Source organism: Vulpes lagopus, chromosome 22 (assembly GCF_018345385.1).
Source record: "Vulpes lagopus strain Blue_001 chromosome 22, ASM1834538v1, whole genome shotgun sequence".
Taxonomy (NCBI): Eukaryota; Metazoa; Chordata; class Mammalia; order Carnivora; family Canidae; genus Vulpes; species Vulpes lagopus.
This window is the reverse complement of record NC_054845.1, coordinates 18214454-18230977: the sequence shown is the minus strand read 5'-3', so window position 1 is coordinate 18230977 and position 16524 is coordinate 18214454. Positions and strand designations below refer to the sequence as shown.

General features: G+C 39.3%; 1 protein-coding gene and 1 long non-coding RNA gene across 7 annotated transcripts in view; both read right to left on the bottom strand.

Moving 5' to 3' along the window:
* Nucleotides 1-16524, bottom strand: part of LOC121480730 — a 134806-nt gene that overhangs the window by 24244 nt on the left and 94038 nt on the right. The gene's annotated exons all lie outside the window — the stretch shown is intronic.
* On the bottom strand, nt 1861-4148 carry LOC121480727 (heat shock protein HSP 90-beta-like). Its single transcript, XM_041737582.1, is given in 1 exon segment — nt 1861-4148. A coding segment is annotated over 1 exon segment (2166 nt). The 5' UTR covers nt 4067-4148; the 3' UTR covers nt 1861-1900.

The window sequence follows — 16524 nt, the reverse complement described above, 5'->3', positions numbered from 1 at the left end:
CAGGCTCCATGCCGGGAGCCCGACGCAGGACTCAATCCCGGGACTCCAGGATCGCATCCTGGGCTAAAGGCAGGTGCCAAACCGCTGAGCCACCCAGGGATCCCCTGAATGCTATTTTCATGATAAAAAATATCACTTGATGCTCCACTGCTAAATTTGGATCCTACAGTCTCTGAACCTTTAAGGGAAGGTTCAAGTGTGGATATTTTTAAAAACCCCAAAGCATTTTACAAATAAGTAGGATATAAATTTAAAGTAGCTGTGTCCATAGGGATGACATTTATAGAATAGTTTTTGGTGATGAATTATGACTAAGGCAAGTAGATACAGGATTAGAAATACCCATTCTGTGTATTCAGCATTAAATTTAATGATTGGAATGAACTCCACCAAATGCAAATACTTCTTTTTTTTTTTTTTTTTAACTCAGGGGAAAAAAGGGGATAAAACTACCCATGAGTAAAAGTGAAAAAATCGCCTGGTTTGTGTTGAGTGGGTTTTGAGTCTGATAGGCATCTACTCAGACAATGAAAGTTAAAAGTTAATAGCATGTTTAATTCTTTTTGATTAAAATTGATGTGTATTTCTGAAGACTGGCAATTGTATACCTAAGTCACAGCTCAAAACCAGCCCTCAGGTTCATGAGGGGAAAAAAATCAATCCTTTTGTTTGCTTTTTCATTCTATTCAAACAAAAAAATTGTATTTGTGAAGAGCCTTCTATATATTGTTACTTATGCAGGCACAGTGATGGGCCGAAGGAGATCTCTGTGCATATAGAAATTGATATTGATAAGCACAAACAATATCGTTTTCTTGCATGCTGATATCTATTACAATGTCTCTGTATCCTGAGCTATCTCTTTATTAGAGGGTTGATGTGACTATTGGCTGACCAAGGAAAAGAAACAAGATGAAAAACCCCAGAAGCCAAAGGACACAACTGTGAAGAGGCTTGTGAAAGCCAGCTTCTAAATGGCCCCCAATGATTCTTGCCTCCTGGTACTCACACCTTTATGAAGTCCCCTCCCATACTGAATGCATTGACATGAAAAACAAATATACATGGAGAATGAAAATTCATGACTCTCAAAGGTAGATCTTCTAAAATGTTGCGGCTTGAGCTTGTTCTCTTGGATCACTTGCTCTAAAGGAAGACAGCTGCCATTTTGTGAAGACCTTCAAGTGGTCATACAGAAAAAATTATGAATTATGAGCCCTCCTGTCAATAAATTGAGGATTAATTATGTCAGTATTTCACATTTGGCAAGAAATTGAGCCCTCCTGTCAAAAACTAGCCCCTACAAGCCAGCTAGGGGAGTGGAGCACATTGGAAATGGATCCTCCAGCTCCAGCCAAGTCTACAGGTGACTGCAACTCCCACTGACATCTTTACAACCCGATGATAGTCCCTGAGCAAGAATCATACATTTAAGCTGGTCCTGAGTTCCTGACTCCTAGAAACTGTGTGAAATAATAAATGCTTATTGTTGTTTTAGGCTGTTAAGTTTTCAGGTGATTTGTTATGCAGCAATAGATAACAAATACAGGGTTAGAAACAGGAAATGAGAGCAACTCTCTTTCTTCCTTTCTCCAAAACTGTAATGAATACTTCTGTTGTTGTGGGGTTTTTTTTTTTTTTGTATAAAACTATATCTCCTTTATTTTGCATACTTTAATCTCAGAACAAAATAAACAAACACCACAATACACATCCAAACCCCTTGTCAAATGTCATGAGGGCTAGGGCTTAAGGCCCTTCTATCCTGCCTCTAACAAAGACAGGAGGGGAAAAAATTCCACTAGACATCAGCAGAGGGAACCAGGTGAACCGGGGCCACTCAGGGCTGCTGGGGAGCCATGGGGACACTATACAGAGGGCACAGGTCTGCAAGGAGAAATTAATCGACTTCTTCCATGCGAGAGGCATCTTCATCACCCTCAAGTGGAGGGATCTCATCAGGAACAGCAGCACTGGGTTCCTCCGCTGCCACTTCATCTTCATCGATGCCCAGGCCTAGCTTGATCATGCGGTAAATGCAGTTGGAGTGAGTCTGGGGATCCTCCAGTGAGAAGCCGGAGGAGAGTAGAGCTGTTTCAAACAGTAGCACCACCAGGTCCTTGACAGCCTTGTCGTTCTTGTCTGCCTCTGCCTTCTGCCACAGAGTCTCCACAATGGGGTGGTCAGGGTTGATCTCCAGATGCTTTTTGGCCATCATATAGCCCATTGTAGAGTTGTCCTGGAGTGCCTGGGCTTTCATGATCCGCTCCATGTTGGCAGTCCAGCCATAAGTGCTAGTCACGATGCAGCAGGGTGAAGACACCAGCCTGTTGGAGATGGTCACCTTTTCAACCTTCTTATCCAAGATTTCCTTCATGAGTTTGCAGAGATTCTCGAACTTGGCCTTGCTCTCCTCCATTTTCTTCTTCTCCTCTTCATCCTCAGGCAACTCCAGGCCCTCCTTGGTAACTGAGACCAGACTCTTCCCATCAAACTCCTTGAGCTGTTGCACGCAGTACTCGTCGATAGGCTCTGTCATATACACTACCTCGAAGCCCCGTTTCCGCACTCGCTCCACAAAAGCGGAGTTGGCAACCTGCTCTTTGCTCTCACCAGTGATGTAATAGATGGACTTCTGAGTCTCCTTCATAAGGGACACATACTCTGAAAGAGAAGTCATCTCATCTCCAGATTGGGAAGTGTGGTAATGCAGCAGCTCAGAAAGGCGGCACCGGTTAGTGGAATCTTCATGGATTCCAAGCTTTAGGTTTTTAGAGAACGCCTCATAGAATTTCTTATAGTTCTCCTTGTCTTCTGCCAATTCAGAGAAGAGCTCAAGGCACTTCTTCACAATATTTTTGCGAATGACCTTCAAGATTTTGCTCTGCTGGAGCATTTCTCGGGAGATGTTCAAGGGCAGGTCCTTGGAGTCAACCACACCACGGATGAAGTTGAGATACTCTGGTATCAATTCATCACAGCTGTCCATGATAAACACACGGCAGACATACAGTTTGATATTGTTCTTTTTCTTCTTGTTCTAAAAGAGGTCAAAAGGAGCCCGACGAGGGATGAACAGCAATGCCCTAAATTCCAGCTGACCTTCTACAGAGAAGTGCTTGACTGCCAGGTGATCTTCCCAGTCATTAGTAAGGCTCTTGTAAAACTCTCCATATTCCTCCTGGGTGATGTCATCAGGGTTTCTGGTCCAAATGGGCTTGGTCTTGTTCAGTTCTTCTTGATCAATGTATTTTTCCTTAATCTTCTTGGTCTTTTTTTTCTTGTCCTTCCCACTATCATCCTCCTCATCTGAACCCACATCTTCCGTCTTGGGTTTCTCCTCATCATCTTTATCTTCTTCCTCTTTCTCCCCCTTCTCCTCCTCTGCCTCATCATCACTAATTTCCTTCTCTTGTTCCTTCTCCAAATAAAGAGTGATGGGATAACCTATGAACTGGGAGTGCTTCTTCACCACTTCTTTGACACGTCTCTCCTCTAAATATTCTGTTTGGTCTTCTTTAAGATGGAGGATCACTTTGGTACCCCGGCCAATGGGCTCACCATGGTCTGCACGTACAGTGAAAGAGCCCCCAGCAGAAGACTCCCACGCATACTGCTCATCATCATTGTGCTTTGTGATAACAACCACTTTCTCTGCCACCAGATAAGCAGAATAAAAGCCAACACCAAACTGTCCAATCGTGGAGATGTCTGCACCAGCCTCCATGAATGCTTTAGTGCCAGACTTGGCAATTGTTCCCAAGTTATTTATGAGATCAGCTTTGGTCATACCAATGCCTGTGTCCACCAGAGTCAGGGTGCGTTCCTGGGGGTTAGGGATGATGTCAATTTTCAGCTCTTTACCACTGTCCAACTTGGAAGGGTCTGTCAGGCTTTCATAGCGAATCTTGTCCAAGGCATCAGAAGCATCACTGATCAACTCTCGAAGAAAAATTTCCTTGTTAGAATAGAAGGTATTGATGATGAGGGACATGAGCTGGGCAATTTCTGCCTGGAAGGCAAAAGTCTCCACCTCCTCCTCTCCATGGTGCACTTCCTCAGGCATCTTAAAGGAGAAGAGCTGCAAGCACTACAGACCACGGCGGGCAGGGGCTGCGCCCGGCTACACGCCGAACCAAGGCTGTGCGGGGGTGACTCAAGAGAGCAATACTTCTGTTGTATCATTTATTTAAAGACCTGTGCAGGGGCCGGCGGGGGGGCGGGGGGGGGAGTTACCCCGGTGGCTCAGTGGTTGAGCATCTGCCTTCAGCTCAGGTCATGATCCCAGGGTCCTGGAATTGAGTCCCGCCTTGGGTTCCCTGCAGGGAGCCTGCTTCTCCTTCTGCCTATGTCTCTGCCTCTGTGTGTCTCTCATGAATAAATAAATTAAAATCTTTAAAAAAATAAATTAAATTAAAAATAAAATTTAAAAAAAAAAAAAAGACCCCGTAGGGGTGGGGGACTTCTAAAATACCACCTTCAAGAAAAATCTAGTATGGTAAAAAGATAAATATGTCACCATAAAAGAGTTTATTAATTCACTTATTCAACAAATACTTACTGAGCCTACTGTATGTCAGATGCTGTGTTAAGTTAGATAACTACAACAGTAAGCAAGAGAGCCATGAATGCTGCCTCATGGAATTTACAGTGTAATAAGCAAGAGGTACAAGGATCAAGTAAATGAATACTTCAAATTCTTATAAATGCCATGAGTCCAGTAAATAAATTATTGCAATATGTTATAGGAGAAGTAGAATCTACTTTGGATAGTATGAGACGTAAGACATCTTCACGGAGATGACATCTAAGCTAAGCTTTGAAGGACAGAAAGAAAACCATCATGGAAAGAAAGGTGGAAAGGGCAATCCAGGGAGAGAAAATAGTGCATCCAAAGGCCTTGGGGTGCAAAGATACTTCCATACAATGAATGGACTGAAGAAGGCCAGACTGACAAGAATCCAATGTGCGCGGAAGAGAGTACCATGAGTTGAGGTAGGAGGTCATCCATGTGTTTTCAAAATTCTAGAAAAAACACATCATTGTGAGGAGACTATAAAAATAATCTGACTCACATACAAGGCCTGCTTCAGATGTTCTTCTTCACACTGAAAGAAACATTTACAATTTGATAGAGGAAATGAGTTTAAACCAAACATCAAACTCGAGCACTCAGAACCTGCTGGTTCCTCACTCCTCGAAGCTTCAACCAAACGTCTTTCTCTTTTTCCCAAGATCTCTTGGATTTCTAGACTTCTAATATTGATGCACAGCGCTATAGTTTCTTTATGGACCCACGGTGGCAGAGTCTAGTCTTAAATCTGGGTAAACATACAGGAATATGAATACATCTCAAAAAGCTAAATCGTAGGGAACACCTAAAGCATATTGGATTTAACAATTATCCGAGACAATAAAGTTTAGCTGGAACGTTTCTGGCACTTCTCAGAGGGATTGTGTGACTGCTCTCGAGTTTAAAGACCGAGTTTCCCTCGGTGTTCAGACTTAAAATTCTGTCTCTGTGTAAGACCTTTCAGACTCTGTTTGCGGAGGAAAGAAACCGGAATGTAAAGTCTCAAAATCACACTGTAACATTGCTGGTTGGCCAGGTGTTGAGGGACCTTATGCTATTTATTTAGTCATGTTGTAATGCCCTTTCCAATCCCAAATTCATTCTTGCCTCCAGAAGATTATTGAGATGGAACTTGTGAAATATATAGCCTATTTCAACAAACAGCAATCGACTTCTTCCTTTACAGTTTCCAGGGAAGGAAAAAAATCACCTTGCCAGCCAGCACACAGGCTGTGGTCCGCCAAAGCTACGGGACTCCTAACTGTCGAAAAGGCACCAAGGGGATTTCAATATATACAGTGTGGATGTGTCAGAGGATGCATTTTATGAGAGGTCTAATCTGTGCATTTGAAAGAGAATGGCAGGAACAGTCCCATGGGGCCCGCCTCCCGGGCAGACAGTGTTTTCACTCTGTAAAGAATCCCACTTGATGAGAATCGATACGTGTAGTTGGTCTTGACTACAAATAGTTCATTACAAGCTGAGAAAAGGGCCACTGCCACTCCATGTGCTTTCTTCCCAGCTGTAATGGTCCCAACTCTCTCCATGTCAGAAAAGCCCACAATTATTTGATATAAAAGAATGTACAGGGCAATCCAAAAGCTAGAAATCTCACGTTGAGATATATGATTACAGGGGAACAGGTGTCTTGCATTTTCTAAGTCCTGGTGCTGATTTACAGCAGGACAGACATGTCCTCTGTTCTGTCCCTGCCCCTAGGACTCCTCCAAACGCACTGACCAAGACTGCTGGTCCCCAGAGAATGCCTAGCGTGCCACAGTGTGGCTTCCTGGAGACACAGATCCTCTCCTGCGCCTGAATTAGAAAACCTTGACCAGGACTAGAAGAAGCAAATGCAGCGTCAGCCCCGGGCTATTCTTGTCCCTCCAGTTGCTGCCCATCCTCAAAGTTGGAGACAGCTACACTCGTGCTATCCGGGGTGCCTCAAACAAGCTTAAAACCGCGTCCCCTCTGACCTTTTGATTCCATTTAATGTCATTCATTCTACTTTGGAGGGCAGTATTACATCTTACTGAATTTTGTATTGGAAGGGTGCAAAAAACTTAAGTGTGCAGCTTGCTGGAATATCACAAAGTGAACACCTTCACGTAAATACTGGGCCCTTCACCCTCCATCTCCAGCCCACCCTCCTCTCAGGGGTGATGCCATCAGTTAGTCTCACTTGATTTTGAGCTTCATGTGAATGGAATCATATACATCCTGTCTTTGGATCCGAGATCTATAACTCAATACCACATGCGATTGATCCCATCTTGTTGCATGTACCTGTATCTTGTCCATTCTTATTGCTGTGTGATATATTGTCGCCTGAATATATCATACTTCAGTTATCCTCTCTACTGATGGACAGTTGAGTCGTTTCCACTTTTGTGCTATTATGAATAACAGTACTAAGGAGGTTTATCCTTATGCATATACAGATATTTTTGTAGGGCGTACACCTAGGAGTGGAATTACTATCTTTTTAAAGTATGTACACAGTTTGAAATTGTTCTCAATGCTTTTATCCTAGAAGATCCTTTGCACTTTCTTTCCCAGGAAAATATCAACTCTCAGAGCCTCTTCTGCCACTTTGTTCTTGGAGCTCTGCTCTATATCATGGAATGATAGTGGGCTACCGGACGGACAGTCATTGCCCTTGGGCATCTGTGCTCGCAGCCCTCCTTCTCAGGAAGTGATCTAGAAGCATTCCTGAACAAGTCTGACCAATCCGAGAGCAATCTCTTCCTGCCACAGCCCCTTTTCTTGAGGTAACACCAATACCGTATGCCCTGCCGTGCCACCCTCTGGGATTTTCTGTCCCTTTCATACCCCTCTCTTGCCAGAATCACATACTACAGTATCAAAATTACACAATGAAGTAAGCTCTGAGCAATTTTAATCACTATAAATGTCTTTCCTTGAGAAACCCTACACCCCCGCCCCTACAAGGGAAGCAGCATGCTAACTAACCATGTAAAGAGTCACGCTGACTCCACTTCCAAATGGCTCACCTTCTCTCTCAGAAGACAGGATTCCTAAGCACTGGCCCTGGCTCGCCCTGGAAGTGGAGTGACCTCTAACAAGGTAACTCTAAGAGCAGAAGGAGAAAAATAATACCCGTCTCCTACTTACACAAGGATGGGATTTATTAAGTGTTAAAGAAATAATGCTGGTTAAAAACTTAGTGATGAAAGGAGTATAAATATTTTAAAAATTATCTTTATTATCCACTTCTAGTCCTTTAGCAAGCTTGCACTTAAACACCTATCAAAAAAAAAAAAAACACCTATCTATTCTAAAGATGAAATAGTTTACAACATTTCAGAATACTTTTCGAGTAGCTCATAATCTCCAGTTCAGTTGGTAAGTTATATATTTGTAACTAGAAATCCTTTCACTCATCCCTATTAGTCTCATATTAAGAATAGCTGATGACTATTCTCTTACTATGATACTTCACATAATTAAGATTGCTTTTAAGCCAGTGCTTTTTCTTCCTCTGACTAAATTACACCAAAGCATTCATCTTTTCAGAATGGGTTCTAACAGTCAATTCCCTACGCATTGCCATACTCTAAAATCAAATTTTGAAGTTCCAAAGTGTCTTGGGTCATTTAATTATAATTGGCCAACATCAAAAGCCATAACATTCTTTCATTTGTTCATTCAGCCATTCAATAACTAGATAATTGTTTTAAGCTTACTATTAATAAGCTTGAGATTCATTATAGCACCAGACAGATGAGTCCCTCGTCTCATGGAGCTCACTTCCTAAATGTATTGAAAAACAAAGTAAAAACACACAACTTATAAAGGCTATGAGGACACTAAAGCCAAACGCTGGCCGAAAGAATGACCAGGATAGGGGCTACTTGAAATTGCATGATTGAAGAAGGTCTTTCTGAAGAGGTTACATTTGGATGGAAATCTAAATGATCTTAGGAGATGCCATGGAACAGTGTATGAAAAAGGTTTCTGTGCAGAGGATACAGCAATGATAGGCCCTGTGTAGGGAAAGTCACTGAGGCTCCAGCATGATCTGCAAAAGGAAAGGAGGAGTGTAGGGAGGCTGGGGATGCAGGTGGGAATCAGACCAAATCCAGACTTGTTAGCTGTCATTAGGAGTTCATCTTGCGAGTCCACAGGTACTGATTCCATTGGTGAATGATCATATGTGTAAGTTGTTCTCTGGAATAATAAATCCAAGAGTATGATCCTGTCACTATTGTATGCGCTTCTCCACTTTGTGGTTCCCTGGATTCCCAAGGTGTCTCTGCCATCGGCACTGCTAGCCACCTTTTCTATCTTAAAGCCTCTCTTTTTCTGAAACATAATCTTCAACTGTATCGTTTTTTACATGCTAAGATTTAATTAAATTATACCTGAAAGCTGAGACATAATATACTTAGTTTTTCATATGTAATTTTCCTATGCTTGGGCAATAGAAAGCCATAGTTAAGAGTTTAGGCTCTAGATGCATCAAAACCAGGTCCTATTTCTGTTTTTTTGACACTTTTACTGCGTGTAACTATCATATTACTTTACCTTCCTGAGGTTTTTTTTTAATCTGTAAAATGGAAATTATATACCTACCTCAGAGTTAGAGATAATACATGTTAACCCTCAAGAGATGGCCGTTAATAATACTAATATTATTCAAGAAGCAAAAACCATAGAACTTTGTAGTAAAAAGAGAAGTTAAATATTACTCCATTTACTGTTCTCATTTTGTGTTTAAGCCTCTCCGAAGCTAAATTAATTGTCAATGATCACATAGTTAGTCAAAAGTTCACCAAATCTCCCTAGTCAATAGTCTAAAGGAAGAATAATTCAGCTATTCACCACTTGCTTTAGCTCTGAGATTAGGCTTTATGAACAATGTAATCATTACTTGAATAAATCACAAAGACATTCTGATACCTGACAGGGCGAATTGTGATTGGGATAGTGTGTGGTTTATTAAATGTTATTTTTTTAGGACTTGAAAGATTCAGAACCATGAATTCTACTTTTTATTCGATTTGTTAAATGGAAAAAGTCAATAAGAAGATATACTTTTTATATAGAGCGCATCCACCAAATGTGGATTGTAATTCATAGACAGAGCTCTGACAAGAAAAATTGCAGGTTATAGAAGAGCTTTGGTAAGCAAATTATTGAGCATAGTGGATATGTCAACTCAGGGCCAAAATCTAGAGAAGTAGCTGTTCTGGCACAGAATTATACAAAAACCACTTATTTCAAGTGCCTGTCTTTGGCAAGTTTTCACATAGTTATCACACAGACATGAACTGAGCTGTGTAAGTGTGATGAGGGGAAAAAAAACTAAACCTGAAGTGCAAGCTTAACAAGTAGGCTTTTACATGAACTCTGCATACTGTATTTTTAAATTATTTTTTAAAAAATTATTTTATTTTTTGCTTATTTATTAGGTAAGTAAACTGCAATCACAGAAGAAAAATAGGAAATATAAATAAGCAAAAAGAAATTCATTTATAATTCTACCACTCAAAAAATAACTATTATTAACACCTTGCCATCTATAAACACACACACACACACACAAATTCTTCACATATCCAAGTTAATTCTTATTTTATCTAGAGACATATATCAAAGGAATTTGACACAAACTTTTAAACTGATTATTATACTGAAAAGTGATTATCACAAAAGAAAAAAACATTTCATATGAAGAACTTCAAATTTTTCAGTCATTGTTTACCGGTAGTAACCCACTTAAGTAGCCAACAATCCCTTTTCTTTAGGACTGTATAAGGGATTTATGACAACAAATTCTATTCTCATTAACAAAATTGTACTAAACACCTGTCAAAGTCTAATATTTGAGGAAACACAAAACAAGTGTCTATGCTTTTGAGAAATGATATCTACAAGGAACACAACAAATTCAGTTACTTGGGCAAAATGGTTGGTAGGTGGTGAGGAACACTCACTGATTTTCTGGTTCTCACGAGGTCAATACTCTTTTTTATTTTTTAGGATTTATTTATTTATTTATTCATGATAGACATATATATAGAGAGAGAGAGGCAGAGACACAGGCAGAAGGAGAAGCAGGCTCCATGCAGGGAGCCCGACGTGGGACTCGATCCAGGGACCCCAGGATCGCGCCCTGGGCCAAAGGCAGGCGCCAAACCGCTGAGCCACCCAGGGATCCCCCAATACTCTTCTTTTTCAAAGTCTTCCCTGTGAAATGAAATACTACCTGTGTTCCCCTTTCCTCATGAGAAGACAGGCAGGCAAAGTCTATTATGCACATTGTATTCTCAAGATTTTTTTTGAATTTGCTTAAACTCTGCTGGACAGATGGGATTTCTAAGTTATTTTGCAGACACAGACTCAGCCAAGAAGTCAAGTTTTTAAATTTTAAATGTCCTTTTGATTTGCTGGGAAAGACAATTGATGCAGCCACTTCCAATCTACTTTTAAATTGTATTCTCATTGAAGTATCTTCTAATTTAATATTTTTACATAAATATTTGTTTTTATTGTATATGGTAACCCCTATCAGGATGGCTTGTGCACTGCTGTTCCCTTTCCTAGGATCCTCTCCCCTCCCCCCTCAACTATTAACCTCTCTCTTCCTGTTCACAACCAAACACCCTTTCCTTAGGGAAGACTTTGCTGATGCCTACAAGTTTTTTCCAACTCTGTGTTTTCATAGCCATATTTATATACTCTCTCAAACACTCATCTCAGCTATAATTTGGATTTATTTGGACAATGTTTTACCAGTGTTTTTTCCTTTCCAGACAATAAGCTCAAGTTTTTGCTCACAACTGCATCTGCAATGCTCAGCAAAGTGTGTAGAACATGCTAGATAATAATTGCTTGTTGATTAAAATTCACTAAGGCCAGGGATGCTATTTCATCTCTCGCTCTCTTTTTTTAAAGAGAGAATGTGTACAAGTGTGCACAAGAGTGTATAAGGGAGAACGGCAGAGGGAGAGGGAGAGAGAGAATCTTAAGCAGTTTTCATGCCCAGGGTGAGCCTGATGCGGGGCTCAATCTCACAACCCTGAGATCATGACCTGAGCCGAAATCAAGGGTTAGATGCTTAAGCCACTGAGTCACCCAGGCACCCCTCTCCATCTCTTTAAAAAAAATATTTTTTAACCTAATTTAGTTATAGTCCTGATCTGTATGCAGGGCTCTACCCAAGGTAGGTGTTAGTATATGCTAAATGCTTGGCATTTGATGAGTAGTCACTTGGGAATTTTACTACACATTTGCATTGATATATTTGTTTCAAGAATCATATATATTCCTATATATTTTTTCACCCATCCCATATCTAAAGTACGTAATCCATCTTTAACAAAAACATCTTGCTCTAAACATAGCGATACATTACAATAGGCTCTGTATACGGCATTATCACCAAAATAGGAGCATAGAGTCAGTCCATACACTCTGTCCATGGCTTATGGAAAGATCTGACTCTGAGTCCAGCAATGATACATCCTATACCTGAGAAATAGGATTTCCAAGTCAGCTCATGGCCCTGATATTAAGATAAAAATCCACAACTTCTATTAAAAGTTGTTGCCAGTTATTCACTTGCTAATTGATATTTTTATTTAAATCATTTTGCTTTTCCTTGTGGTTTCAGATAAAACTCATTTCATTTAAATAATTACATGTTATTGTCCAAAATTATCTATTCATCATAAACCATGAGCATCGAATATGTGTCAGCCACAACCCTGTGTGTTATCAAAATTAAAGAAATCCAGCACAAAGAGGAGATTACATTTTATTCACCCCTCTCTCTCTCTCTCTCTCTCTCTCTCTCTCTCTCTCTCTCTCCAAAACATTTAGGAAATCCCCAAGAATTTAGTCCACTACGACTTTTATCACAATTTCCTGCCATCTCTTACTATATAGTACTTCAAAATGCCCAAGTCCTCAATTTCTCTATTTACTCCTGGAAGCTTCTAACTCTGTGCTATGATCTTGGTTCTCCATCAGCACCTCTGTCCCCCACAGTGATCTCCCCAAAGCTCTCACTTTCCTTCCTACTAATCCCTGAGCAGCATGGTTGTTTAACTGCATTCCTCACAGAAACTGCACAGAAAATTTTCTCTTTCATCAAATTGACAAATGCTGTGGAAAGATGCTGTGAATCTACATAGATTACTATTTTTCACATCACAATCACATTCAAAACTCATCTCCTTTGATAAATAAGAAGCTGTTATCACAATCTAATTCTCCAGCGCTATATTTGGTTGTCAAAGAAAGATGTAGATGTGCGTCTGTGTGTGTATGTGTGCACTATGCATGTACATGCCAACGAGTCTGTGAGTCTTGCATGTGCGTCAGTGAGCCTGCGAGTCTTTGTCGGGTGTGTGTGTGTGTGTGTGTATGTGTGTCATTGAGTCTGTGTTTCTCTGCAAGGTGTGTGTGTGTCAATGAGCCTGTGAGTCCTCATAGGGTGTGTGTGTGTGTGTGTGTGTGTGTGTGTGTGTGTGTGTGTGAAGTATGTATCCCGGAAATCCACAAATTGGGCATAACTGAGAAAAAGTGGAAAGGAAGGGACAGTACTATTAAAGGAAGAGCATAACAATGAGCAAGATTGTGAAAGTGAGTCCCTGTACCTTCTCCTTCCAGATCCCAAGCCACTTTCAGATATCACCTTTCCACTGCAACACACTTAGCCATGAACATTTTCGGAAGCATAGTGACATCATTTTCAAATTCATAACCTAAATCTTGACATCATGCTTCATGGTTCCAAGGAATAATAGGAGTTAGTCTTCCTAGTCTTTCCCGACTGACCCTAAATCTACACTCTGCTTGGGTCTTTCTGAAGTTCCCATAACTCCTTTCTCAAGTATCTGAAGAGTAGCCAACACAGACATGCATCATATATGCGTATAGAATTACATGGATTTTTGTGAGCATATTTAAACATGTGGATCAAACTATACATAATATTCTGCAACTTGCTATTTTCATGTCTTACAGATCTTTCCATACTGGGATATATTAGGCTACTTCATTATTCCATAGAATTATATGTATATGTATGTATATGTATATGTATATTAAAAAAACATGCATACCATGTCCAATTTAACCAACTTTTACTGACAAGCATTCATGTTGTGATCTTCCTATGAGAAATAACACTGTAGTACCATCCTTGTTCAGACTCCTGGTTCATAGGTGTGAGTATTTATGGTTAGTGTTTCTCAAATCTGGCTTTACATTAAAATCATCTGAAGAGCTTTCAAAAATACTGCTACCTATGCTCCCTAGCCCTTCCCTCCACTAGACAAGTTATACCAGAATCTGGGAGTAGGGCCCAGGCATGAGTATTTAATAAAATCTCCCCAAGTAATTTTAATATGCAACCAAGGTGAAGAAATATTACTAATTATGAAGAATTGGAATTGCTGACTTGAAGGGTATATACATTTTACTTTTCTTTCATTATACATTTTGAATGCATTTTGTTAACATTTAAATTACATACAATTGCAAATTATGTAACATCATTACTTCCGCTCTAAGTAAAGTTCTCAGGAAATCTGAAAGGATAAGCCAAATACCAGGAAAGAGTCTCTTTCTAAGCTGAAATGGGACCTCCTCTGAAATGCCTATATAAAGTGAGTAAACTCTACCTCAAGTTATTACTTTCACAGCACTGTGTTTATTTTCTTTGTATTAAAGGCATAGCTCAGAGATGTTGCTGGTTTGGTTCCAGACCACCAAAATAAAGCAAACATCACTACAAAGTGAGTCAAATGGATTTTTTTTTTTTGTCTCCTGGTGCATATGAAAGTTATCTTTATGCTCTACTGCAGTCTATTAAGTTTTTAAAAATTGAGAAATACTTTGTTGGAAAGTAATTGGAAAATACTGTATTGCTAAAAAATCACTGAACACAGATCACCATAATAAATAAAATAATAATAATGAAAACGTTAAAAATATTATGAGAATCATGAAAACATGACACAGAGACATTCAGTGAGTAAATTCTGTTGGAAAACGTGGCGCCAGTAGACTTGCTTGACACAGGATTACCATAAACCTTCAATTTGTATAAAGAAAACACACACACGATATCTATGAAGCACAGTAAAGCAAAGTGTGCAATGAGTATGTCTGTCCTTGTGACAATTCGCAAACATTTCATGTAGTTGATTGTTGTCTTTTACAGCCCCTGATCTCCAAGAGAACAGGAACCCAATCTGTTTTGTTTATCTGGTAATCCTAACGCCTATCATAACAGGACCTAGAATATAATAGATTGTCAATATGTGTGGAATAAATCAGGCCCTGTGGTTACCTGGTCAGTGGTTAACCATGTTAGACTGTGAAAGGACCAGTAAAACGAAGGAAAATACTGGTTGTTCTCATTCACCAGATCTAGCCTCTCCAAATAAAATACAAGTTATTTATTTATTTATTTATCTATCTATTTATTTATTTATTTATTATTTATTTATTTATTATTATTTAAGTTAACTTTAATTACAGTATAGTTAACATAAAACAAGTATTTTACCTTAGCCAAAAGAACCCACAAACCTACACTATCAAACAAGAAACAGACTAACGTGTGACAAATCTTTACCATGTGGTTAAAAGAAAAAAACACAAAGAAATTAGAAGGTAGAATATAATAAGCCACCTTTAGCAATAAACTTGTGCCTTCTCTGCTATTCCCCTGCACTTTGGTAAACACCTAAAAAATCTTATACAGCAAATGGTACAGTTAAGCATGAGGAACACTTATAAGATGTGGGTGCAGAGGTCATCAGCTGTCACTGAGAGCATGATTCCTCAGCTGTTCCCTTTCTTTCTCCCTATAAGTAAGTCCTATAAAAAGGAGGGGTCAAGACAGCAATTTCCCTTTGATTCTGACTACCATATTAAATTGCTCAGGATCATAGTTGCAGAAAGCCTCTAGATTCTTCTTTTCCACATATAATTTCTATATAAGAAATAACACCTAGCCAAGCAACATATGCATTATGTCGAGTAGGACTAACGGTTTTTTAAAAGTCCTCAGTGTTGTAAACTGTGAATACAACTAGATTTTCCTTCTATATTATACCTGACTAAAACACAAGGAATATTGACTAAATGGGAAGGAGACTTTACATCTCTTTTATTTGATGTTTCAGGGTGAATTGCTTTTACATTTTTTAGACTTTTTTTTCATTATTTTTTTTTAATTTTAGAATAGTTCTAGACTTACAGAAAAGTTGAGGAAAGTTCCCATGCGCTCCACACCCAATTTTTTTAATATTAACATCTTACTGAAGTATGGTACATTTGTCACAATGAACCAATATTGATACACAATTAGTAGCAAAAAGAAAAGTCAATGCTTTATTCATATTTCCTTAGTTTCTACCTAATGTTCTTTTTTTATTCCAGGCTTCCATCTAGGACACTGCATTACATTCACCCATCATGTCCCTTAGGCCCCTCTAGTCTGTCAACATTTCTCAGTTTTTCCTTGGTTTCCATAATCTTGACAATTATTAAAAATACTTGTCAGAAATTTTGTAGAACGTTCCTCAGTTTGGACTTTATTGATATTCTTCTCATGATTAGATTAGGTATTGGGTTTTGAGGAGGAACCTGACAAACACTGCCTCAACAACATGATCGAGGTTAATATTAATAGTAATATCATGTCCATATCGTATACCCTTGGTATGATATAAATGGCACCTGTACACTTGTGAGCTCTACTCTTCAAGTACAAAGTTCTATTCCAACATATTTGCTTCTAAGAATTCAGAAATCCAAGATATGTAACTGGTAACACAAAGGAATTTAGATATATAGTGAGATCAAGCTATTTCCCTCCTTAACATGAAATAAAGTGTTCTTATTTCAATTTTTTTTCTCAGAGGACAAAAAACCCTTTCACATGTAAGCCTGTCATAGATTTTAAA